Raw genomic sequence first — 25682 nt, 5'->3', positions numbered from 1 at the left:
TTACAACATTAAACCTGCAATGAGGGGCCGGGGAAGGGTCGAGCTGGGTTCAGTTTACACATTTAACCTGCAATGTGGGGACGGGGAAGGGTCGAGCTGGGTTCAGTTACCACATTAAACCTGCAATGAGGGGCCGCGGAAGGGTTGAGCTGGAATCAGTTAGAACATTTAACCTACAATGAGGGGCCAAGGAAGGGTCGATCTGGTTTCAGTTACAACATTAAACCTGCAATTAGGGGCCAAGGATGGGTCGAGCTGGTTTCAGTTACAGCATTAAATCTGCAATGAGGGGCCAGGGAAGGGTCGAGCTGGTTTCAGTTACAACATTTAACCTGCAATGAGGGGCCAAGGAAGGGACGAGCTGGTTTCAGTTACAACATTTAACCTGCAATGAGGGGCCAAGGAAGGATCGAGCTGTGTTCAGTTACGACATTTAACCTGCAATGAGGGGCCAAGGAAGGGTCGAGCTGGGTTCAGTTACGACATTTAACCTGCAATGAGGGGCCGGGGAAGGGTCGAGCTGGGTTCAGTTACCACATTTAACCTGCAATGAGGGGCCGGGGAAGGGTCGAGCTGGGTTCAGTTACAACATTTGACCTGTAATGAGTTGCCGGGGAAGGGTCGAGCTGGGTTCAGTTACAACATTAAACCTGCAATGAGGGGCCGGGGAAGGGTCGAGCTGGGTTCAGTTTACACATTTAACCTGCAATGTGGGGACGGGGAAGGGTCGAGCTGGGTTCAGTTACCACATTAAACCTGCAATGAGGGGCCGCGGAAGGGTTGAGCTGGAATCAGTTAGAACATTTAACCTACAATGAGGGGCCAAGGAAGGGTCGATCTGGTTTCAGTTACAACATTAAACCTGCAATTAGGGGCCAAGGATGGGTCGAGCTGGTTTCAGTTACAGCATTAAATCTGCAATGAGGGGCCAAGGAAGGGTCGAGCTGGTTTCAGTTACAACATTAAACCTGCAATTAGGGGCAAGGAAGGGTCGAGCTGGTTTCAGTTACAACATTTAACCTGCAATGAGGTGCCGGGGAGGGGTCGAGCTGGGTTCAGTTACAACATTAAATCTGCAATGAGGGGCCGGGGAAGGGTCGAGCTGGGTTCAGTTACAACATTTAACCTGCAATGAGGGGCTGGGGAAGGGTCGAGCTGGGTTCAGTTACAACATTAAACCTGCAATGAGGGGCCGGGGAAGGGTCGAGCTGGGTTCAGTTACCACATTAAATCTGCAATGAGGGGCCAGGGAAGGGTCGAGCTGGGTTCAGTTACAACATTAAACCTACAATGAGGGGCCAGGGAAGGGTCGAGCTGGGTTCAGTTACAACATTAAACCTGCAATGAGGGGCCGGGGAAGGGTCGAGCTGGGTTCCGTTACAACATTTAACCTGCAATGAGTTGCCGGGGAAGGGTCGAGCTGGGTTCAATTACAACATTAAATCTGCTATGAGGGGCCGGGGAAGGGTCGAGCTGGGTTCAGTTTCCACATTTAACCTGCAATGAGGGGACGGGGAAGGGTCGAGCTGGGTTGAATTACAACATTAAATCTGCAATGAGGGGCCGGCGAAGGGTCGAGCTGGGTTCACTTACCACATTTAACCTGCAATGACGGGACGGGGAAGGGTCGAGCTGGGTTCAGTTACCACATTTAACCTGCAATGAGGGGCCGGGGAAGGGTCGAGCTGGGTTCAGTTACCACATTTGACCTGCAATGAGGTGCCAGGGAAGGGTCGAGCTGGTTTCAGTTACAACATTAAACCTGCAATGAGGGGCCGAGGAAGGTTCGAGCTGGGATCAATTACAACATTTAACCTGCAATGAGGGGCCGGGGAAGGGTCGAGCTGGGTTCAGTTACAACATTAAACCTGCAATGAGGGGCCGGGGAAGGGTCGAGCTGGGTTCAGTTACCACATTTAACCTGCAATGAGGGGCCGGGGAAGGGTCGAGCTGGGTTCAGTTACCACATTTGACCTGCAATGAGGTGCCGGGGAAGGGTCGAGCTGGGTTCAGTTACAACATTTAACCTGCAATGAGGGGCCGGGGAAGGGTCGAGCTGGGTTCAGTTACAACATTTAATCTGCAATGAGGGGCCAGGGAAGGGTCGAGCTGGGTTCAGTTACAACATTAAACCTACAATGAGGGGCCAGGGAAGGGTCGAGCTGGTTTCAGTTACAACATTAAACCTGCAATGAGGGGCCGGGGAAGGGTCGAGCTGGGTTCAGTTACAACATTTAACCTGCAATGAGTTGCCGGGGAAGGGTCGAGCTGGGTTCAATTACAACATTAAATCTGCTATGAGGGGCCGGGGAAGGGTCGAGCTGGGTTCAGTTACAACATTTAACCTGCAATGAGTTGCCGGGGAAGGGTCGAGCTGGGTTCAATTACAACATTAAATCTGCTATGAGGGGCCGGGGAAGGGTCGAGCTGGGTTCAGTTTCCACATTTAACCTGCAATGAGGGGACGGGGAAGGGTCGAGCTGGGTTGAATTACAACATTAAATCTGCAATGAGGGGCCGGCGAAGGGTCGAGCTGGGTACACTTACCACATTTAACCTGCAATGAGGGGCCGGGGAAGGGTCGAGCTGGGATCAGTTACAACATTAAACCTACAATGAGGTGCCGGGGAAGGGTCGAGCTGGGTTCAGTTACGACATTTAACCTGCAATGAGGGGCCGGGAAAGGGTCGAGCTGGGTTCAGTTACGACATTTAACCTGCAATGAGGGGCCGGGGAAGGGTCGAGCTGGGTTCAGTTACCACATTTAACCTGCAATGAGGGGACGGGGAAGGGTCGAGCTGGGTTCAGTTACCACATTTAACCTGCAATGAGGGGACGGGGAAGGGTCGAGCTGGGTTCAGTTACCACATTTAACCTGCAATGAGGGGCCGGGGAAGGGTCGAGCTGGGTTCAGTTACCACATTTGACCTGCAATGAGGTGCCGGGGAAGGGTCGAGCTTGGTTCAGTTACAACATTTAATCTGCAATGAGGGGCCAGGGAAGGGTCGAGCTGGGTTCAGTTACAACATTAAACCTACAATGAGGGGCCAGGGAAGGGTCGAGCTGGTTTCAGTTACAACATTAAACCTGCAATGAGGGGCCGGGGAAGGGTCGAGCTGGGTTCAGTTACAACATTTAACCTGCAATGAGTTGCCGGGGAAGGGTCGAGCTGGGTTCAATTACAACATTAAATCTGCTATGAGGGGCCGGGGAAGGGTCGAGCTGGGTTCAGTTTCCACATTTAACCTGCAATGAGGGGACGGGGAAGGGTCGAGCTGGGTTGAATTACAACATTAAATCTGCAATGAGGGGCCGGCGAAGGGTCGAGCTGGGTACACTTACCACATTTAACCTGCAATGAGGGGCCGGGGAAGGGTCGAGCTGGGATCAGTTACAACATTAAACCTACAATGAGGTGCCGGGGAAGGGTCGAGCTGGGTTCAGTTACGACATTTAACCTGCAATGAGGGGCCGGGAAAGGGTCGAGCTGGGTTCAGTTACGACATTTAACCTGCAATGAGGGGCCGGGGAAGGGTCGAGCTGGGTTCAGTTACCACATTTAACCTGCAATGAGGGGACGGGGAAGGGTCGAGCTGGGTTCAGTTACCACATTTAACCTGCAATGAGGGGACGGGGAAGGGTCGAGCTGGGTTCAGTTACCACATTTAACCTGCAATGAGGGGCCGGGGAAGGGTCGAGCTGGGTTCAGTTACCACATTTGACCTGCAATGAGGTGCCGGGGAAGGGTCGAGCTGGTTTCAGTTACAACATTAAACCTGCAATGAGGGGCCGAGGAAGGTTCGAGCTGGGATCAATTACAACATTTAACCTGCAATGAGGGGCCGGGGAAGGGCCGAGCTGGGTTCAGTTACAACATTAAACCTGCAATGAGGGGCCGGGGAAGGGTCGAGCTGGGTTCAGTTACAACATTAAACCTGCAATGAGGGGCCGGGGAAGGGTCGAGATGGGTTCAGTTACAACATTAAACCTGCAATGAGGTGCCGGGGAAGGGTCGAGCTGGGTTCAGTTACAACATTTAACCTGCAATGAGGTGCCGGGGAGGGGTCGAGCTGGGTTCAGTTACAACATTAAATCTGCAATGAGGGGCCGGGGAAGGGTCGAGCTGGGTTCAGTTACAACATTAAATCTGCAATGAGGGGCCAAGGAAGGGTCGAGCTGGTTTCAGTTACAACATTAAACCTGCAATTAGGGGCAAGGAAGGGTCGAGCTGGGTTCAGTTACAATATTTAACCTGCAATGAGGTGCCGGGGAGGGGTCGAGCTGGGTTCAGTTACAACATTAAATCTGCAGTGAGGGGCCGGGGAAGGGTCGAGCTGGGTTCAGTTACAACATTAAACCTGCAATGAGGGGACGGGGAAGGGTCGAGATGTGTTCAGTTACCACATTTAACCTGCAATGAGGTGCTGGGGAAGGGTCGAGCTGGGATCAGTTAGAACATTTAACCTTCAATGAGGGGCCGAGGAAGGGTCGAGCTGGGTTCAGTTACGACATTAAACCTGCAATGAGGGTCCGGGGAAGGGTCGAACTGGGTTCAGTTACAACATTAAACCTGCAATGAGGTGCCGGGGAAGGGTCGAGCTGGGTTCAGTTACAACATTAAACCTGCAATGGGGGGCCGGGGAAGGGTCAAGCTGGGTTCAGTTACAACATTAAACCTGCAATGAGGGGCCGGAGAAGGGTCGAGCTGGTTTCATTCACAACATTTAACCTGCACTGAGGGGCCGGGTAAGGGTCGAGCTGGGATCAGTTACAACATTAAACCTGCAATGAGGTGCTGGGGAAGGGTCGAGCTGGTTTCAGTTACAACATTTAACCTGCAATGAGGGGCCGGGGAAGGGTCGAGCTGGTTTCAGTTACAATATTTAACCTGCAATGAGGGGCCGGGGAAGGGTCGAGCTGGGTTCAGTTACAACATTTAATCTGCAATGAGGGGCCATGGAAGGGTCGAGCTGTTTTCAGTTACAACATTTAACCTGCAATCAGGGGCCGGGGAATGGTCGAGCTGGGTTCAGTTACAACATTAAACCTGCAATGAGGGGCCGGGGAAGGGTCGAGCTGGGTTCAGTTACAACATTAAACCTGCCATGAGGGGCCGGGGAAGGGTCGAGCTGGGTTCAGTTACAACATTAAACCTGCAATGAGGGGCCGGGGAAGGGTCGAGCTGGGTTCAGTTACCACATTTAACCTGCAATGAGGTGCCGGGGAAGGGTCGAGCTGGTTTCAGTTACAACATTAAACCTGCAATGAGGGGCCGGGGAAGGGTCGATCTGGGATCAGTTACAACATTTAACCTGCAATGAGGGGCCAGGGAATGGTCGAGCTGGGTTCAGTTACAACATTTAACCTGCAATGAGGGGCCAAGGAAGGGTCGATCTGGTTTCAGTTACAACATTAAACCTGCAATTAGGGGCCAAGGATGGGTCGAGCTGGTTTCAGTTACAGCATTAAATCTGCAATGAGGGGCCGGGGAAGCGTCGAGCTGGTTTCAGTTACAACATTTAACCTGCAATGAGGGGCCAAGGAAGGGTCGAGCTGGTTTCAGTTACAACATTTAACCTGCAATGAGGGGCCAAGGAAGGATCGAGCTGTGTTCAGTTACGACATTTAACCTGCAATGAGGGGCCAAGGAAGGGTCGAGCTGGGTTCAGTTACGACATTTAACCTGCAATGAGGGGCCGGGGAAGGGTCGAGCTGGGTTCAGTTACCACATTTAACCTGCAATGAGGGGCCGAGGAAGGGTCGAGCTGTTTTCAGTTACAACATTTAATCTGCAATGAGGGGCCGGGGAAGGGTCGAGCTGGGTTCAGTTACCACATTTGACCTGTAATGAGTTGCCGGGGAAGGGTCGAGCTGGGTTCAGTTACAAAATTAAACCTGCAATGAGGGGCCGGGGAAGGGTCGAGCTGGGTTCAGTTTACACATTCAACCTGCAATGTGGGGACGGGGAAGGGTCGAGCTGGGTTCAGTTACAACATTAAACCTGCAATGAGGGGCCGGGGAAGGGTCGAGCTGGGTTCAGTTACAACATTAAACCTGCAATGAGGGGCCGGGGAAGGGTCGAGATGGGTTCAGTTACAACATTTAACCTGCAATGAGGTGCCGGGGAGGGGTCGAGCTGGGTTCAGTTACAACATTAAATCTGCAATGAGGGGCCGGGGAAGGGTCGAGCTGGGTTCAGTTACAACATTAAATTTGCAATGAGGGGCCAAGGATGGGTCGAGCTGGTTTCAGTTACAACATTAAACCTGCAATTAGGGGCAAGGAAGGGTCGAGTTGGGTTCAGTTACAACATTTAACCTGCAATGAGGTGCCGGGGAGGGGTCGAGCTGGGTTCAGTTACAACATTAAATCTGCAGTGAGGGGCCGGCGAAGGGTCGAGCTGGGTTCAGTTACAACATTTAATCTGCAATGAGGGGCCATGGAAGGGTCGAGCTGTTTTCAGTTACAACATTTAACCTGCAATCAGGGGCCGGGGAATGGTCGAGCTGGGTTCAGTTACAACATTAAACCTGCAATGAGGGGCCGGGGAAGGGTCGAGCTGGGTTCAGTTACAACATTAAACCTGCCATGAGGGGCCGGGGAAGGGTCGAGCTGGGTTCAGTTACAACATTAAACCTGCAATGAGGGGCCGGGGAAGGGTCGAGCTGGGTTCAGTTACCACATTTAACCTGCAATGAGGTGCCGGGGAAGGGTCGAGCTGGTTTCAGTTACAACATTAAACCTGCAATGAGGGGCCGGGGAAGGGTCGATCTGGGATCAGTTACAACATTTAACCTGCAATGAGGGGCCAGGGAATGGTCGAGCTGGGTTCAGTTACAACATTTAACCTGCAATGAGGGGCCAAGGAAGAGTCGATCTGGTTTCAGTTACAACATTAAACCTGCAATTAGGGGCCAAGGATGGGTCGAGCTGGTTTCAGTTACAGCATTAAATCTGCAATGAGGGGCCGGGGAAGCGTCGAGCTGGTTTCAGTTACAACATTTAACCTGCAATGAGGGGCCAAGGAAGGGTCGAGCTGGTTTCAGTTACAACATTTAACCTGCAATGAGGGGCCAAGGAAGGATCGAGCTGTGTTCAGTTACGACATTTAACCTGCAATGAGGGGCCAAGGAAGGGTCGAGCTGGGTTCAGTTACGACATTTAACCTGCAATGAGGGGCCGGGGAAGGGTCGAGCTGGGTTCAGTTACCACATTTAACCTGCAATGAGGGGCCGAGGAAGGGTCGAGCTGTTTTCAGTTACAACATTTAATCTGCAATGAGGGGCCGGGGAAGGGTCGAGCTGGGTTCAGTTACCACATTTGACCTGTAATGAGTTGCCGGGGAAGGGTCGAGCTGGGTTCAGTTACAAAATTAAACCTGCAATGAGGGGCCGGGGAAGGGTCGAGCTGGGTTCAGTTTACACATTCAACCTGCAATGTGGGGACGGGGAAGGGTCGAGCTGGGTTCAGTTACAACATTAAACCTGCAATGAGGGGCCGGGGAAGGGTCGAGCTGGGTTCAGTTACAACATTAAACCTGCAATGAGGGGCCGGGGAAGGGTCGAGATGGGTTCAGTTACAACATTAAACCTGCAATGAGGTGCCGGGGAAGGGTCGAGCTGGTTTCAGTTACAACATTTAACCTGCAATGAGGTGCCGGGGAGGGGTCGAGCTGGGTTCAGTTACAACATTAAATCTGCAATGAGGGGCCGGGGAAGGGTCGAGCTGGGTTCAGTTACAACATTAAATTTGCAATGAGGGGCCAAGGATGGGTCGAGCTGGTTTCAGTTACAACATTAAACCTGCAATTAGGGGCAAGGAAGGGTCGAGCTGGGTTCAGTTACAACATTTAACCTGCAATGAGGTGCCGGGGAGGGGTCGAGCTGGGTTCAGTTACAACATTAAATCTGCAGTGAGGGGCCGGCGAAGGGTCGAGCTGGTTTCAGTTACGACATTAAACCTGCAATGAGGGGACGGGGAAGGGTCGAGATGGGTTCAGTTACCACATTTAACCTGCAATGAGGTGCTGGGGAAGGGTCGAGCTGGGATCAGTTAGAACATTTAACCTGCAATGAGGGGCCGAGGAAGGGTCGAGCTGGGTTCAGTTACGACATTAAACCTGCAATGAGGGTCCGGGGAAGGGTCGACCTGGGTTCAGTTACAACATTAAACCTGCAATGAGGTGCCGGGGAAGGGTCGAGCTGGGTTCAGTTACGACATTTAACCTGCAATGAGGGGCCGGGGAAGGGTCGAGCTGGGTTCCGTTACTACATTTAACCTGCAATGAGGGGACGGGGAAGGGTCGAGCTGGGTTCAATTACAACATTAAATCTGCAATGAGGGGCCGGCGAAGGGTCGAGCTGGGTTCACTTACCACATTTAACCTGCAATGAGGGGCCGGGGAAGGGTCGAGTTGGGATCAGTTACAACATTAAACCTACAATGAGGTGCCGGGGAAGGGTCGAGCTGGGTTCAGTTACGACATTTAACCTGCAATGAGGGGCCGGGGAAGGGTCGAGCTGGGTTCAGTTACGACATTTAACCTGCAATGAGGGGCCGGGGAAGGGTCGAGCTGGGTTCAGTTACCACATTTAACCTGCAATGAGGGGACGGGGAAGGGTCGAGCTGGGTTCAGTTACCACATTTAACCTGCAATGAGGGGACGGGGAAGGGTCGAGCTGGGTTCAGTTACCACATTTAACCTGCAATGAGGGGCCGGGGAAGGGTCGAGCTGGGTTCAGTTACCACATTTGACCTGCAATGAGGTGCCGGGGAAGGGTCGAGCTGGGTTCAGTTACAACATTAAACCTGCAATGAGGGGCCGAGGAAGGTTCGAGCTGGAATCAGTTAGAACATTTAACCTACAATGAGGTGCCGGGGAAGGGTCGAGCTGTTTTCATTTACAACATTTAATCTGCAATGAGGGGCCAAGGAAGGGTCGAGCTGGGTTCAGTTACGACATTTAACCTGCAATGAGGGGCCGGGGAAGGGTCGAGCTGGGTTCAGTTTACACATTTAACCTGCAATGAGGGGACGGGGAAGGGTCGAGCTGGGTTCAGTTACCACATTAAACCTGCAATGAGGGGCCGGGGAAGGGTCGAGCTGGGTTCAGTTACAACATTAAACCTGCAATGAGGGGCTGGGGAAGGGTCGAGCTGGGTTCAGTTACAACATTAAACCTGCAATGTGGGGCCGGGGAAGGGTCGAGCTGGGTTCAGTTACCACATTTGACCTGTAATGAGTTGCCGGGGAAGGGTCGAGCTGGGTTCAGTTACAACATTAAACCTGCAATGAGGGGCCGGGGAAGGGTCGAGCTGGGTTCAGTTTACACATTCAACCTGCAATGTGGGGACGGGGAAGGGTCGAGCTGGGTTCAGTTACAACATTAAACCTGCAATGAGGGGCCGGGGAAGGGTCGAGCTGGGTTCAGTTACAACATTAAATTTGCAATGAGGGGCCAAGGAAGGGTCGAGCTGGTTTCAGTTACAACATTAAACCTGCAATTAGGGGCAAGGAGGGGTCGAGCTGGGTTCAGTTACAACATTTAACCTGCAATGAGGTGCCGGGGAGGGGTCGAGCTGGGTTCAGTTACAACATTAAATCTGCAGTGAGGGGCCGGGGAAGGGTCGAGCTGGGTTCAGTTACAACATTAAATCTGCAATGAGGGGCCGGCGAAGGGTCGAGCTGGTTTCAGTTACCACATTAAACCTGCAATGAGGGGACGGGGAATGGTCGAGATGGGTTCAGTTACCACATTTAACCTGCAATGAGGTGCTGGGGAAGGGTCGAGCTGGGATCAGTTAGAACATTTAACCTGCAATGAGGGGCCGAGGAAGGGTCGAGTTGGGATCAGTTACAACATTAAACCTACAATGAGGTGCCGGGGAAGGGTCGAGCTGGGTTCAGTTACGACATTTAACCTGCAATGAGGGGCCGGGGAAGGGTCGAGCTGGGTTCAGTTACGACATTTAACCTGCAATGAGGGGCCGGGGAAGGGTCGAGCTGGGTTCAGTTACCACATTTAACCTGCAATGAGGGGACGGGGAAGGGTCGAGCTGGGTTCAGTTACCACATTTAACCTGCAATGAGGGGACGGGGAAGGGTCGAGCTGGGTTCAGTTACCACATTTAACCTGCAATGAGGGGCCGGGGAAGGGTCGAGCTGGGTTCAGTTACCACATTTGACCTGCAATGAGGTGCCGGGGAAGGGTCGAGCTGGGTTCAGTTACAACATTAAACCTGCAATGAGGGGCCGAGGAAGGTTCGAGCTGGAATCAGTTAGAACATTTAACCTACAATGAGGTGCCGGGGAAGGGTCGAGCTGTTTTCATTTACAACATTTAATCTGCAATGAGGGGCCAAGGAAGGGTCGAGCTGGGTTCAGTTACGACATTTAACCTGCAATGAGGGGCCGGGGAAGGGTCGAGCTGGGTTCAGTTTACACATTTAACCTGCAATGAGGGGACGGGGAAGGGTCGAGCTGGGTTCAGTTACCACATTAAACCTGCAATGAGGGGCCGGGGAAGGGTCGAGCTGGGTTCAGTTACAACATTAAACCTGCAATGAGGGGCTGGGGAAGGGTCGAGCTGGGTTCAGTTACAACATTAAACCTGCAATGTGGGGCCGGGGAAGGGTCGAGCTGGGTTCAGTTACCACATTTGACCTGTAATGAGTTGCCGGGGAAGGGTCGAGCTGGGTTCAGTTACAACATTAAACCTGCAATGAGGGGCCGGGGAAGGGTCGAGCTGGGTTCAGTTTACACATTCAACCTGCAATGTGGGGACGGGGAAGGGTCGAGCTGGGTTCAGTTACAACATTAAACCTGCAATGAGGGGCCGGGGAAGGGTCGAGCTGGGTTCAGTTACAACATTAAATTTGCAATGAGGGGCCAAGGAAGGGTCGAGCTGGTTTCAGTTACAACATTAAACCTGCAATTAGGGGCAAGGAGGGGTCGAGCTGGGTTCAGTTACAACATTTAACCTGCAATGAGGTGCCGGGGAGGGGTCGAGCTGGGTTCAGTTACAACATTAAATCTGCAGTGAGGGGCCGGGGAAGGGTCGAGCTGGGTTCAGTTACAACATTAAATCTGCAATGAGGGGCCGGCGAAGGGTCGAGCTGGTTTCAGTTACCACATTAAACCTGCAATGAGGGGACGGGGAATGGTCGAGATGGGTTCAGTTACCACATTTAACCTGCAATGAGGTGCTGGGGAAGGGTCGAGCTGGGATCAGTTAGAACATTTAACCTGCAATGAGGGGCCGAGGAAGGGTCGAGCTGGGTTCAGTTACGACATTAAACCTGCAATGAGGGTCCGGGGAAGGGTCGACCTGGGTTCAGTTACAACATTAAACCTGCAATGAGGTGCCGGGGAAGGGTCGAGCTGGGTTCAGTTACGACATTTAACCTGCAATGAGGGGCCGGGGAAGGGTCGAGCTGGGTTCAGTTACAACATTTAACCTGCAATGAGGTGCCTGGGAAGGGTCGAGCTGGGTTCAATTACAACATTAAATCTGCAATGAGGGGCAGGGGAAGGGTCGAGCTGGGTTCAGTTACCACATTTAACCTGCAATGAGGGGACGGGGAAGGGTCGAGCTGGGTTCAATTACAACATTAAATCTGCAATGAGGGGCCGGCGAAGGGTCGAGCTGGGTTCACTTACCACATTTAACCTGCAATGAGGGGCCGGGGAAGGGTCGAGCTGGGATCAGTTACAACATTAAACCTACAATGAGGTGCCGGGGAAGGGTCGAGCTGGGTTCAGTTACGACATTTAACCTGCAATGAGGGGCCGGGGAAGGGTCGAGCTGGGTTCAGTTACGACATTTAACCTGCAATGAGGGGCCGGGGAAGGGTCGAGCTGGGTTCAGTTACCACATTTAACCTGCAATGAGGGGACGGGGAAGGGTCGAGCTGGGTTCAGTTACCACATTTAACCTGCAATGAGGGGACGGGGAAGGGTCGAGCTGGGTTCAGTTACCACATTTAACCTGCAATGAGGGGCCGGGGAAGGGACGAGCTGGGTTCAGTTACCACATTTGACCTGCAATGAGGTGCCGGGGAAGGGTCGAGCTGGGTTCAGTTACAACATTAAACCTGCAATGAGAGGCCGAGGAAGGTTCGAGCTGGAATCAGTTAGAACATTTAACCTACAATGAGGTGCCGGGGAAGGGTCGAGCTGTTTTCATTTACAACATTTAATCTGCAATGAGGGGCCAAGGAAGGGTCGAGCTGGGTTCAGTTACGATATTTAACCTGCAATGAGGGGCCGGGGAAGGGTCGAGCTGGGTTCAGTTTACACATTTAACCTGCAATGAGGGGACGGGGAAGGGTCGAGCTGGGTTCAGTTACCACATTAAACCTGCAATGAGGGGCCGGGGAAGGGTCGAGCTGGGTTCAGTTACAACATTAAACCTGCAATGAGGGGCTGGGGAAGGGTCGAGCTGGGTTCAGTTACAACATTAAACCTGCAATGTGGGGCCGGGGAAGGGTCGAGCTGGGTTCAGTTACCACATTTAACCTGCAATGAGGTGCCGGGGAAGGGTCGAGCTGGGTTCAGTTACCACATTAAACCTGCAATGGGGGGCCGGGGAAGGGTCAAGCTGGGATCAGTTACAACATTTAACCTCCAATGAGGGGCTGGGGAAGGGTCGAGCTGGGTTCAGTTACCACATTTAACCTGCAATGAGGTGCCGGGGAAGGGTTGAGCTGGGTTCAGTTACAACATTAAACCTGCAATGAGGGGCCGGGGAAGGGTCAAGCTGGGTTCAGTTACAACATTAAACCTGCAATGAGGGGCCGGAGAAGGGTCGAGCTGGTTTCATTCACAACATTTAACCTGCACTGAGGGGCCGGGTAAGGGACGAGCTGGGATCAGTTACAACATTAAACCTGCAATGAGGTGCTGGGGAAGGGTCGAGCTGGTTTCAGTTACAACATTTAACCTGCAATGAGGGGCCGGGGAAGGGTCGAGCTGGTTTCAGTTACAATATTTAACCTGCAATGAGGGGCCGGGGAAGGGTCGAGCTGGGTTCAGTTACAACATTTAATCTGCAATGAGGGGCCATGGAAGGGTCGAGCTGTTTTCAGTTACAACATTTAACCTGCAATGAGGGGCCGGGGAATGGTCGAGCTGGGTTCAGTTACAACATTAAACCTGCAATGAGGGGCCGGGGAAGGGTCGAGCTGGGTTCAGTTACAACATTAAACCTGCAATGAGGGGCCGGGGAAGGGTCGAGCTGGGTTCAGTTACAACATTAAACCTGCAATGAGGGGCCAAGGAAGGGTCGAGCTGGTTTCAGTTACAACATTTAACCTGCAATGAGGTTCCGGGGAAGGGTCGAGCTGGTTTCAGTTACAACATTAAACCTGCAATGAGGGGCTGGGGAAGGGTCGAGCTGGGTTCAGTTACAACATTAAACCTGCAATGAGGGGCCGGTAAAGGGTCGAGCTGGGTTCAGTTACAACATTAAACCTGCAATGAGGGTCGGGGAAGGGTCGAGCTGGGTTCAGTTACAACATTAAACCTGCAATTAGGCCCAAGGATGGGTCGAGCTGGTTTCAGTTACAGCATTAAATCTGCAATGAGGGGCCGGGGAAGGGTCGAGCTGGTTTCAGTTACAACATTTAACCTGCAATGAGGGGCCAAGGAAGGGTCGAGCTGGTTTCAGTTACAACATTTAACCTGCAATGAGGGGCCAAGGAAGGGTCGATCTGGTTTCAGTTACAACATTAAACCTGCAATTAGGGGCCAAGGATGGGTCGAGCTGGTTTCAGTTACAACATTAAATCTGCAATGAGGGGCCGGGGAAGGGTCGAGCTGGGTTCAGTTACAACATTAAACCTGCAATGAGGGGCCGAGGAAGGGTCGAGCTGTTTTCAGTTACAACATTTAATCTGCAATGAGGTGCCAAGGAAGGGTCGAGCTGGGTTCAGTTACGACATTTAACCTGCAATGATGGGACGGGGAAGGTTCGAGCTGGGTTCAGTTACCACATGTAACCTGCAATGAGGGGCCGGGGAAGGGTCGAGCTGGGTTCAGTTACCACATTTAACCTGCAATGAGGTGACGGGGAAGGGTCGAGCTGGGTTCAGTTACCACATTTAACCTGCAATGAGGGGCCGGGGAAGGGTCGAGCTGGGTTCAGTTACCACATTTAACCTGCAATGAGTGGACGGGGAAGGGTCGAGCTGGGTTCAGTTACAACATTAAACCTGCAATGAGGTGCCGGGGAAGGGTCGAGCTGGGTTCAGTTTACACATTTAACCTGCAATGTGGGGACGGGGAAGGGTCGAGCTGGGTTCAGTTACCACATTAAACCTGCAATGAGGGGCCGAGGAAGGGTTGAGCTGGAATCAATTAGAACATTTAACCTACAATGAGGTCCAAGGGAAGGGTCGAGCTGGGTTCAGTTACAACATTTAATCTGCAATGAGGGGCCATGGAAGGGTCGAGCTGGGTTCAGTTACGACATTTAACCTGCAATGAGGGGCCGGGGAAGGGTCGAGCTGGGTTCAGTTACCACATTTAACCTGCAATGAGGGGACGGGGAAGGGTCGAGCTGGGTTCAGTTACCACATTTAACCTACAATGAGGGGCCGGGGAAGGGTCGAGCTGGGTTCAGTTACAACGTTTAAGAGGCACTTGCTTTGATACATTTTGGGAGGGCTTGAGGAGTTATAGGCTGAATGCAGGCAGTTCGGATTAGTTGGGAGAAGTCTGTGTCTCGTGTGTACCAATTGGGCCGAAAAGCCTATTTCCGCGCTGTATTTCTCCATAAATGACACAGTTGTAAGAATATTAGGATTAGAGAAGTGGGAGCTTTTACCTTCCCTGGTATTGACTAGTGGCTGTGACACTATTGGAAAGAAAAAACTAAGGGGTAGGATGGGGATTGATTTGGGACGGTCAGCATGGCTTTGTTAAACACCCGGTTACCAATATGACGTAATTTTCAAAGATCTAACAATGTAGATACATCGGTTCATCTCAAGGAAGAAACAGCATTCTAAAGGAGGTTTAACCGTGATTGCCAAGGGAAATCAAACTCAGCATAAAAGCAATTGAGGGGACGTGAAATATAGCAGAAATTAGTGAGAAGTTAGAGGATTGGCAAGCTTTTAAAAACCAACAGAAGGCAACTAAAAATAATAATGAGCGAAAAAATTAACTATGAAAGTAAGCTAGTCAATAATACAAAACAGGATGTCAAAAGTTATTTTCAGATATATAAAGAGTAAAAGAGAGCCGAAAGTGGACAGTGGACCGCTTGTACTTCACCGCAGTGCTGGAGAGGTCGTAATAAGAACAAGAAATGGACAAACTGAACAAGTATTTAGTGTCAGTCTTCACTGTGGAAGACACCATCAGCCTTCCAGAAAATTGAGAGTGTCAGGGGGGCAGAAGTGAGTGTACTTGCTTTTATTAAGGAAAAGGTGCTTGGAAAGCTGAACGACCAAAGGAAGCCATCTGGGCCAGACTGACTACACCCCAGGACTCTACAAGAGACAGCTGAAGAGTTTGTGGAGGCATTAGTAATGACCTTTCAATAATTGGAATGGTTCCAGAGGACTGGAAAAACCTAAATTTTACTTCACTCTTAAAGAAGGGACGAGGCAAAATACAGGAAATTATTGGCCAGTTGGTCTGACTGCAGTGATTGGTAAAATTGTAGAATTTTCCATGTGGTAGGCTGATTCAAAAGGTTGCAGGCCTTGAGATCTCCAGTAAGCTGACAAATTGGATCCAAAATTGACTTGGTGATGGGAGGCAGAGGTTGCTGGGATTCTTTTCTGCTGGAAGTCTGTGATCAGTGTTGTACCCCAGAGGACGGTGCTGGGACCCTTGTTTCTAGTATGTTAATGACTTGGATGTGAATGCAGGAAGTCCACAGGTGACTCAGAATTGGAGGTGGTGTGGATTGTGAGAATAGTGGTCTAAGGTTACATCAAGATATAGATTGGATGGAAAATTGGACATAAGGAAATTAACCCTAAAATACAAGAGATTGTGTAGATTCTGACTGTTTATCCCTTGCCACAGATACAGCTTGACTTGCTGACTTCCTCCAGCATTTTGTGTGTATTGCTCAGGAATTTAATCCTGACAAGTTCAAAGTTATGTATTTTGTAAGGTAAAATAAAGGTAGATCTTTGGAGAGGAATAAACAGTTATCTCCTCCCTCACCTCATTCAGGATTGCAGGCAGTCCACCACCTGTGAATCTGCTGGGGTTGTCTGTTGTATCTGTTGCTCCTGATGCAGCCTTCCCTACGTTGGTGAGACCTCTTGTAAATTTAGGGACCATTTTGTCAAGCACCTCCACTCCACCCAGCACAAGCAGGATTTCCCATTGGCCAAACATTTTAATTCCAATTCCCAATCCCATTCCAACATGTCAGTCCATGGCCTCCTCTTGTGAGAAGTTGAGGCCACTGTCAGGGTGAAGGAGCAACACCTCATATTCTGTTTGGACACACTGCAACCCGATGGCATGAAGATTGATTTCTCCTTCCGGTGAACAAATCTCTCCCCTTCCTCTATTCCTCACTCTGACATTTTACTTCTTCTCATCTGCCTTTTATCCTTCCCACTGGGTCCCTCCTTCTTTCCTTTCTCCTATTGTGCCCCCCTCCTCTCTTATCAGATTCTTTCTTCTCCAGCCCTTGACCTTTCCTACCAACCTGGCTTCATCTGTCACCTTCACTCAAAACAGAAAAGCCCAATAGCTTGCTCAACCTTTCCTCGTAAAACATGTTCTCTAATCCAGGCTACACCCTCTTTATAGCCACATCTTTCCTGTAACGAGGTGACCAGAACTGAACACAATATTCAAGTGTGGTGTGAAAGGCCCATTTCTGTGCTCTCTAACTCTGAAGTCCAGATGAGGGAGGACTGGGTCTGTGGGTTACCTGGTTTCTGGATGTAGACACTGTCCTTGCTCTCACCAGCTTCATCACTCAGACCGCACAGATTCTCAGTGAAGACCCTGAAGAAATACTCGTTCCCCGCCACCAGGTCTGACACTGAGCACTGGGAACGCCGGTAGTGCTCACAGACAGTGAACCACTCCTGGAGAGTCCAAATAGGAGTGGAGAGGTGTAGGGGAATTGGGGGGGGGGGGGAAGTAGAGAGATGGGAGTTAAAGGGACGGGCATTGTGAGCAGAGGGAGAGAGGGACACAGACAGGTAGAGAGATGAGAAAAGGTGAGAAAGAGAACAAGACAATTTATCTCCTAGCCCCTACACCAGCTCTATACCTGGTCACCACAGGTTCTTACCAAATTAAACAACAGTATCACAAGGTGATGTACGGAACACAGTCCCCCCCCCCCCCACCCACTGAGCTGAGTCCTGCAACCCTGACCTACAGAATTACAGTGGCTGCTAAACTGTTCTCTCTCTCATTCTCTCTCTCCTCCTTTTATCCTTGGCTCTCCTTCCTTCTCTCTATCCCATCGTCTCTTTAAATCCCCTCACTTTCCCTGTCCTCTTTCTCCTGCCTTTCCACTCTTCCCCCTTTCCTTATCCCCTCCAATTCCTTTCAATGCAACTATCCATATCCCCACTCTCCTCTTCCCTGCCCCACCCTCTTTCCCCTACCATTTTCATTATCCCCTTCTCTCCCATCACTTTTTGCTCCTCTCCGACCCTTCTCTCACCCTCCCCTCTGTCCCCAACACCCTTCCCCTTCCTCTCTTTCACCTTCTATTTCTTTCTTTCTTCTGGTCCCTCAATCCATCACCTGCTCGCAAGTGAAGAGTATGGGACAGCGGGATTGTTCTGACTATGATCGGGACCTAGCCTGTGCCCAGCTTCCCAGAATGGTGGGATGACCCTGATCTGAGAGCTCCTGCTCCCAGCTGAAACTGTTGCACACTCTCAGGTTGCCTCCCTGCCTCACCATAGTCCTTCTGTCGGCCTTCTGGATGGTATAGCCAGAGATTTCACAGTTGCCACTGTCCTTGGGTGGTTGCCAGGTTAGCGCCACGTTCACCCCCCACACCTCCACTACCTTCACATTTACCGGAGGTCCTGGTTTGTCTGTGGAGATGACATAGGTCAAGTTAAGTTGTAGAGTAAGGAATGCTGGCAAGACTTCAGGAACTGAGTCAAAATGGCAGAAACACGAACTGTGTCCCGGTCTTGGGAGTGTGCAATGGAACAGTGTGGAGGGAGATTCACTCTGTATCTGACTCATTTAAAAAAGATTTATATACATATTTACAACATTTACATATTATTTAAAATGGTTACAAAATTCACATCATTTTCAGTTGAAAACAGTTCTGTCCCTGTGCAGCATATACTCCAACACCTGCAGTGGCCACTGATCCCAGAGATGCAGTGCATATTCCACTGAGGTCAAGCAATCAGCTTGGACAGAGCACTCAACTGCATGCCTGCCTGGATCTGTGACCTCCACCTTGGCCAGAGCCCAGGACCAACCTATAATCTGCTGATTGGCTTCCCCTCCACTCCAACTCCGCACCAGTTGCCCAAAGAGTGGGAGTGTGGGATCTGTTCTGTGACCAGGTCAGGCAGGTGGGGGTTTAACCTAGTCAGAATCGCCCCCCCCCAAACACCCACAAGCATCTCAATCCCTGTTGTATCAGGACAGCCTGGGGCTTTGCCATGGGATCCAGCAGCACAGGCAGCTCATTCACCATCTGGTCCGTCCTCCATCTGAGATCTGATGGGAATCAGAGATCCCTGGGTTGGGAACAGGGACAAATCCTGACAAATCTTATTGAATTTTTGAAGAGGTTATGAGGAAAGTTGATGAGGGTAAAGCAGTGTATGTGTCTATATGGACTTCAGTAAGGCCTTTGACAAGGTTCCACATGGAAGGTTCAATCGTTAGGTATTAATATTGAAGTAGTAAAATGGATTCAACAGTGGCTGGATGGGAGATGCCGGAGAGTAGTGGTGGATAACTGTTTGTCAGGTTGGAGGCCGGTCACTAGTGGTGTGCCTCAGGGATCTGTACTGGGTCCAATGTTGTTTGTCATATACATTAATGATCTGGATGATAGGGTGGTAAATTGGATTAGTAAGTATGCAGATAACACTAAGGTAGGTGGCGTTGTGGATAATGAAGTAGGTTTTCAAAGCTTGCAGAGAGATTTAGGCCAGTTAGAAGAGTGGGCTGAAAGATGGCAGATGGAGTTTAATGCTGATAAATGTGAGGTGCTGCATTTTGGTAGGAATAATCCAAATAAGACATTCATGGTAAATGGTAGGGCATTGAAGAATGCAGTAGAACAGAGTGATCTAGGAATAATGGTGCATAGTTCCCTGAAGATGGAATCTCATGTGATAGGGTGGTGAAGAAAGCTTGTGGTGACCCACTTCCCAGCGCACTCGAACCTGCTCAAAGTAGCGCGCTGGCATTGAGGCCGGTCCCAAAGAGGGCACCAAGCCTGCTTCACCAGCAAGGGGAAAAGCCCACACGAGGGACAGGACTGTGAATATGCATTCAGAGTATTCTGAATATTCTGTATTCTACAGCATTCCCGCCCGGGGAGGGCAGGAACAGGAAGGCTTTAAAGCGAGGGCACAAAGGTTGAATAAACCTCTTTCGCAACTGCAGCTCACTGACTACGTGTCGTTATTTCAGCGCTGCGTGTAGCACACCGCTACAATTGGTGACCCCAACGGCCCAAACGATATTTGGACCGGAGATGAATGACGCCACATCTGTTCATGCAGTTTCGTTAAAACTGCCAAGCTTCTGGACGCTGCGACCTCACCTACGGTTCCAGCAAGCAGAAGCCCAATTCCACATTCGGCAGATAACCTCAGATGCCACACGTTACTACTACGTGGTGAGCTCCCTCGACCAGGAGACAGCGGCCCAGGTTGAGGAGTTCATACAGTCGCCCCCGGAGGATGGCAAATACACAGAATTCAAAGCCTTGCTCATAAGGACTTTGGGACTCTCACGGCGCGAGCAAGCTGCCCGCTTACTGCACCTAGATGGTTTGGGGGACAGGCCACCGTCGGCTTTGATGAACGAGATGCTGTCCCTGGCCGAAGGACACAAGCCCTGCCTCATGTTTGAGCAGGCATTCCTGGAGCAGCTGCCAGAGGACGCGGATTTCAGCAACCCCAGGAAGGTGGCGGCCCGGGCAGACTTGCTGTGTAAAGCCAAGAAGGAGAGTGGGGTTTCCGTCGCACAGATCACCAGGCCACACTCCCAGCAGCAGACCAGTCCAGGCCCGGCCGCAGAGCTCACTAACCCCAGAGGCAGGGGTGAGGAGACCAACGAACAATGGTGCTTCTACCACCAGCGGTGGGGCGCAGAAGCCCGCCACTGTAGCCCGCCCTGCAAGTTCCCAGGAAACGCCAGGGCCTTCGGGATAGCCTCTTGTATGTCTGGGACAAGCAGTCGGGATGCTGATTTTTGGTTGACACCGGAGCCGAGATCAGCGTCTTACCTCCGATGAGTTACGACACCCACAACAGAGAACCGGGTCCCACCCTGAAGGCTGTGAACGGCAACACAGTAAGGACCTACAGCACCCGTATGGTGCGGCTACAGTTTGGCTCCAGCCGGTTCACGTGGGACATCACACTGGCCGCCGTAGCCCAACCGCTTCTGGGAGCAGATTTTTTGCGAGCTCACAGCCTACTGGTCGACCTGCCAAGGAAGAGACTTGTCCACGCCGAGACCTTTCAAAGGTTCTCCCTGGGTGAAGCCCAGTTGCCGGCCCCACACCTAGACTCCATCATGCTGTCCGCCAACGACTTCACCAGAGTCCTGGCGGATTTCCCATCGGTTCTGGCGCCGCAGTTCACGGCAGCCATGCCCAGCCATGTACAGCACCAAATCCTGACACAAGGACCACCCCTCCACGCCCATGCTCGAAGGCTTCCCCCGGACAAGCTCCGACTGGCGAAGGAGTAGTTCAAGAGGATGGAGGAATTGGGGATCATACGGCAGTCCGACAGCCCATGGGCCTCCCCCCTGCACATGGTGCCCAAAGTGACAGGGGGCTGGAGACCATGCGGCGACTACCGCAGGCTGAACGAGGCTACAACACCAGACCGCTACCCTATGCCGCACATTCAGGACTTTGCAGCAAACCTGCACGGCGCACGGATCTTCTCCAAGGTAGACCTCGTCGGGATACCATCAAATCCTGATGCATCCGGACGACGTCCCCAAAATGGCTCTCATCACCCCGTTTGGCCTTTTCAAGTTCCTCCGCATGCCGTTCGGCCTAAAGAATGCCGCACAGACATTTCAGCGGTTAATGGACGCGGTGGGACGCGACCTGGACTTCGCTTTCATCTATTTGGACGACATCCTCATAGCCAGCGGTAGTGATCAGGAGCACCTGTCCCACCTCCGTCAACTCTACGCCCGACTGAGTGAATACGGCCTGACAATCAACCCGGCCAAATGCCAGTTCGGGCTCGACACCATCGACTTCCTGGTTCACAGGATTACTAAAGACGGGGCAATCCCTCTGCCCGCCAAGGTAGACGCGGTCCCGCATTTCCCCCGACCCAACACAATCAAAGGCCTTCAGGAATTCATGGGTATGGTAAATTTCTACCACCGCTTCCTCCCTTCAGCTGCTCAAATCATGCAAGGGCAAGGACATTACCTGGGACGAGGAGTCCGCCGCCGCTTTCATTAAAACCAAAGAAGCCTTAGCAAACGCCGCGATGCTAGTGCACCCCAGAACGGACGTCCCTACCGCCCTCACAGTGGACGCATCTAACACAGCAGTCGGTGGAGTGCTGGAACAACTCATTGAGGGTCACTGGCAACCCCTGGTGTTTTTCAGCAAACACCTATGACCACCTGAACTCAAATACAGTGCTTTCGACCGGGAACTGTTGGCGCTATACCTGGCAATCCGGCATTTCAGGTACTTCTTAGAAGGTAGGCCCTTCACCGCGTTCACGGACCACAAACCGCTTACCTTTGCGTTCACGAAAGCATCCGATCCCTGCATCGCCAGCAGCGACATCTGTCCTACCTCTCCGAATACACGACGGATGTCCGGCATGTCTCGGGAAAGGACAAGCCCTAACATCCAAGCCCTGTCCCAGGGGGTAGACTATGAAGCGCTGGCGGAGGCGCAGCAGGCAGACGAGGAGATCCCTAGTTACAGAACTGCAGTCTCCGGTTTGCAGCTCCAGGACCTCCCCGTAGGCCCAGGTGAGAGGACCCTACTCTGTGACATCACCCCCGGCCAACTCCGCCCCATCGTCCCGGCAGCCTGGCGGCGGTGCGTTTTCAATTCCATTCACAACTTAGCGCACCCCTCCATCAGGTCAACCGTCCGGATGGTAGCCAACAGGTTCGTTTGGCACGGACTCCACAAGCAGGTCAGTGAATGGGCCAAAACGTGCATGCACTGCCAAACAGCGAAGGTGCAGCGGCACACCAAAGCTCTGCCGCAGCAGTTCCACCCCACCCACCGGCGTTTCAACCACATTCATGTGGATATCGTGGGCCCCCTCCCAGTGTCGCGAGGAATGCAGCACCTCCTGACTATCGTGGACTGGTTCACAAGATAGCCAGAGGCGGTCCCGCTCACCGACACCACCTCCAAATCTTGTGCCCGGGCACTGATTGCCACCTGGGTATCTCGCTTTGGTGTACCGGCCCACATTACCTCCGACAGAGGCGCCCAGTTTACCTCCAGCCTGTGGTCAGCTATGGCCCGCCTTTTGGGGACACAGCTGCACCACACAACTGCCAACCACCCACAGTCGAACGGACTAGTGGAGCGTTTCCACCGTCACCTGAAGTCGGCGCTCATGGCCCGCCTGCGAGGAGCTAACTGGGCGGACGAGCTTCCCTGGGTCCTGCTCGGAATCCGCTCGGCACCCAAAGAAGATCTGCACACCTCGTCGGCCGAGTTGGTGTACGGTGCACCCCTGGTCATTCCCAGGAGAGTTTGTACCAGCCCCAAGGGGGCAAGAGGAAGAACCTGCAGCAGTCCTGGGCAGACTACACGAGAGGCTCGGTAACTTGGCCCCCATACCTACTTCACAGCATGGACAGAACCCGACCTGCATACCCAAAGACCTGCAATACTGTAAGTTTGTTTTTGTACGACGGGGCGGGCATCGGGCACCGCTACAACGGCCCTACGAGGGGCCATTTATGGTGATCAGAAACAACAGGTCCACATTCGTGCTGGACGTTGGGGGGAAAGAGGAGGTTTTCACAGTGGACCGACTCAAACCGGCCCATGTGGACTTGGTGCAGCCGGTCGAGATCCCGGCACCGCGGCGCAGAGGCTGACCTCCCAAACAGACTGAGAACATTGGGTGGTGTATCGCCGGTTCTGGGGGGTTTATGTGGCAACCCACTTCCCAGTGCACTCTAACTGGCTCACAAAGTGGCGCGCGCCGGCATTGAAGCCGGTCCCAAAGAGGGCGCAAGGCCTTCTTCACCAGCAAGGGGAAAAGCCCGCACGCGGGATGGGACTGTGAACAGCATTCCCGCCTGAGGAGGGCGGGAACAGGAAGGCTTTAAAGCGAGGCCGCAAAGTTTGAATAAACCTCTTTCGCAACTGCAGCTCACCGACTACGTGTCGTTATTTCAGCGCTGTGTGTAGCACACCGCTACATGCTGGCCTTTATAAATCAGAGCATTGAGTATAGGAGTTGGGTTGTAATGTTAAAATTGTACAAGGCATTGGTAAGGCTGAACTTGGAGTATTGTGTACAGTTCTGGTCACCGAATTATAGGAAAGATGTCAACAAAATAGAGAGAGTAGAGAGAAGATTTACTAGAATGTTACCTGGGTTTCAGCACCTAAGTTACAGGGAAAGATTGAACAAGTTAGGTCTTTATTCTTTGGAGCGTAGAAGGTTGAGGGGGGACTTGATAGAGGTATTTAAAATTATGAGGGGGATAGATAGAGTTGATGTGGATAGGCTTTTTCCATTGAGAGTAGGGGAGATTCAAACACGAGGACATGAGTTGAGAGTTAGGGGGCAAAAGTTTAGCGGTAACACAAGGGGGAATTTCTTTACTCAAAGATTGGTAGCTGTATGGAACGAGCTTCCAGTAGAAGTGGTAGAGGCAGGTTCGATATTGTCATTTAAAGTAAAATTGGATAGCTATATGGACAGGAAAGGAATGGAGGGTTATGGGTTTGTGCAGGTCAGTGGGACTAGGCGAGAGTAAGCGTTCTGCATGGACTAGAAGGGCCAAGATGGCCTGTTTCCATGCTGTGATTGTTATATGGTTATATGGACTGTACTCACACATCCAGTGCAGTAGGAGAAAACGATGGAAAACTGCAGCCCTGCTTGGACTGTGCCAGAGGCACTCATCCTGGCCCCCAGGATGGAGAGGTGGGCCTCAATGGATTAGATTACGAAAAGAGGTGATGAAAAGCCAGAAATGGTATGAGGTGTGGGCTAATGGGTGGGGAATGATAGAGTTAGGAAGCCTAGGGTTAGGGACACACACACATACGGGAGCAGTTGATGCTGAAGCCTGATGTCCAGCCTCCAAAATATAAAAGTGGTAAGGGACATGGATAGCGTGTAGAGTCACAGTCTGTTTCCCAGAGCAGGGGAGTCTAAAAGATAAGGCTCAGGAGAGGAAAAGGACTTAAAGAGGACCTGCAGGGAAGCTCTCTCCTCACAGAGAGTGATGATTGAGCTACTAGTAGAAGTGCCAAATGTGGGTACAATTACTAAGCTTAAAAGACACTTGGGTAGAAAAGATTTAGAGGGATTCTGGCCAATAGAAGGCAAGCACAGGTAGGGTTGGCAAGGATGAAATGGGTAAAAGGCCAATCGCTGCACCATCTGACTCTGCAAATCTTTGATAACTTTGTGATGGTGACATGGCTGGCAAGTGTTGAAATAGGAACAGGGAGAATGTGGAACATGTGGTAGAGCTTTTAAGAGGCATTTGTACAGGAATATGTGGCAGACCTAGGTACAATTATAATGTTCAAAAGGTATTTGTACAGGTTCATGGATATGAATGGTTCAGAAGGATGTAAGCCACAGGAAAGCAAATGGAACCATCTCAGGTGAGCAGATTGGCCAGCATGTACCAGCTGGACCAAAATCCTAAATAGTATAGGTTAGCACCATTGTGACCACTTCAATCACTGCACTGAAATGGACTTCTACCTTTACATAGAACATAGAAATCTACAGCACATTACAAGCCCTTCAATCCCCATGTGACCTACTCTAGAAACTGCCTAGAATTTCCCTACCACATGTATTCTAAGCTCCATCTATCTATTTAGAGTCTCCTAAAAGACCCTATTGTATCCGGTTCCACCACTGTCACTGGCCGTGCATTCCATGCACCCAGAACTCTCTGTGTGAAAAACTTACCCCTGACATCCCCTCAGTACCTATTTCCAAGCACCTTAAAACTATGTCCCCTCGTGTTAGCCATTTCAGCCCTGGGAAAAAGCCTCTGGCTATCCACACGATCAATGCCTCTCATCATCTTATACACCTCTATCAGGTCACCTCTCATCTTCCTTCACTCCAAGGAGAAAAGGCCAAATTCACTCAACCTATTCTCATAAGGCATGCTCCCCAATCCAGGCAACATCCTAGTAAATCTCTGCACTCTCTCTATAGTATCCACATCATTCTTGTACTGAGGTGACCAGAACTGAAACCAGTACTCTAAGTGGGGTCTGACCAAGGTCTTATATAGCTGTAACATTACCT

The 25682-nt window shown here is 51.5% G+C and overlaps 1 protein-coding gene across 1 annotated transcript in view; it reads right to left on the bottom strand.

The window, feature by feature from the left end:
• Positions 1-25682, bottom strand: part of LOC140729835 (myosin-binding protein C, cardiac-type-like) — a gene marked incomplete at its 5' end in the record, with an annotated part of 441607 nt that overhangs the window by 247169 nt on the left and 168756 nt on the right. The window contains 2 exons of the mRNA XM_073050048.1: positions 16907-17066; positions 17899-18038. Of these exons, the coding sequence (XP_072906149.1) occupies positions 16907-17066; positions 17899-18038 (300 nt within the window). The remainder of the gene's footprint in view (positions 1-16906; positions 17067-17898; positions 18039-25682) is intronic.

This window comes from Hemitrygon akajei, chromosome 6 (assembly GCF_048418815.1).
Source record: "Hemitrygon akajei chromosome 6, sHemAka1.3, whole genome shotgun sequence".
NCBI classification, from domain to species: domain Eukaryota; kingdom Metazoa; phylum Chordata; class Chondrichthyes; order Myliobatiformes; family Dasyatidae; genus Hemitrygon; species Hemitrygon akajei.
The sequence above is the reverse complement of the archived record's forward strand: the minus strand, read 5'-3'. Positions and strand labels throughout refer to the sequence as shown.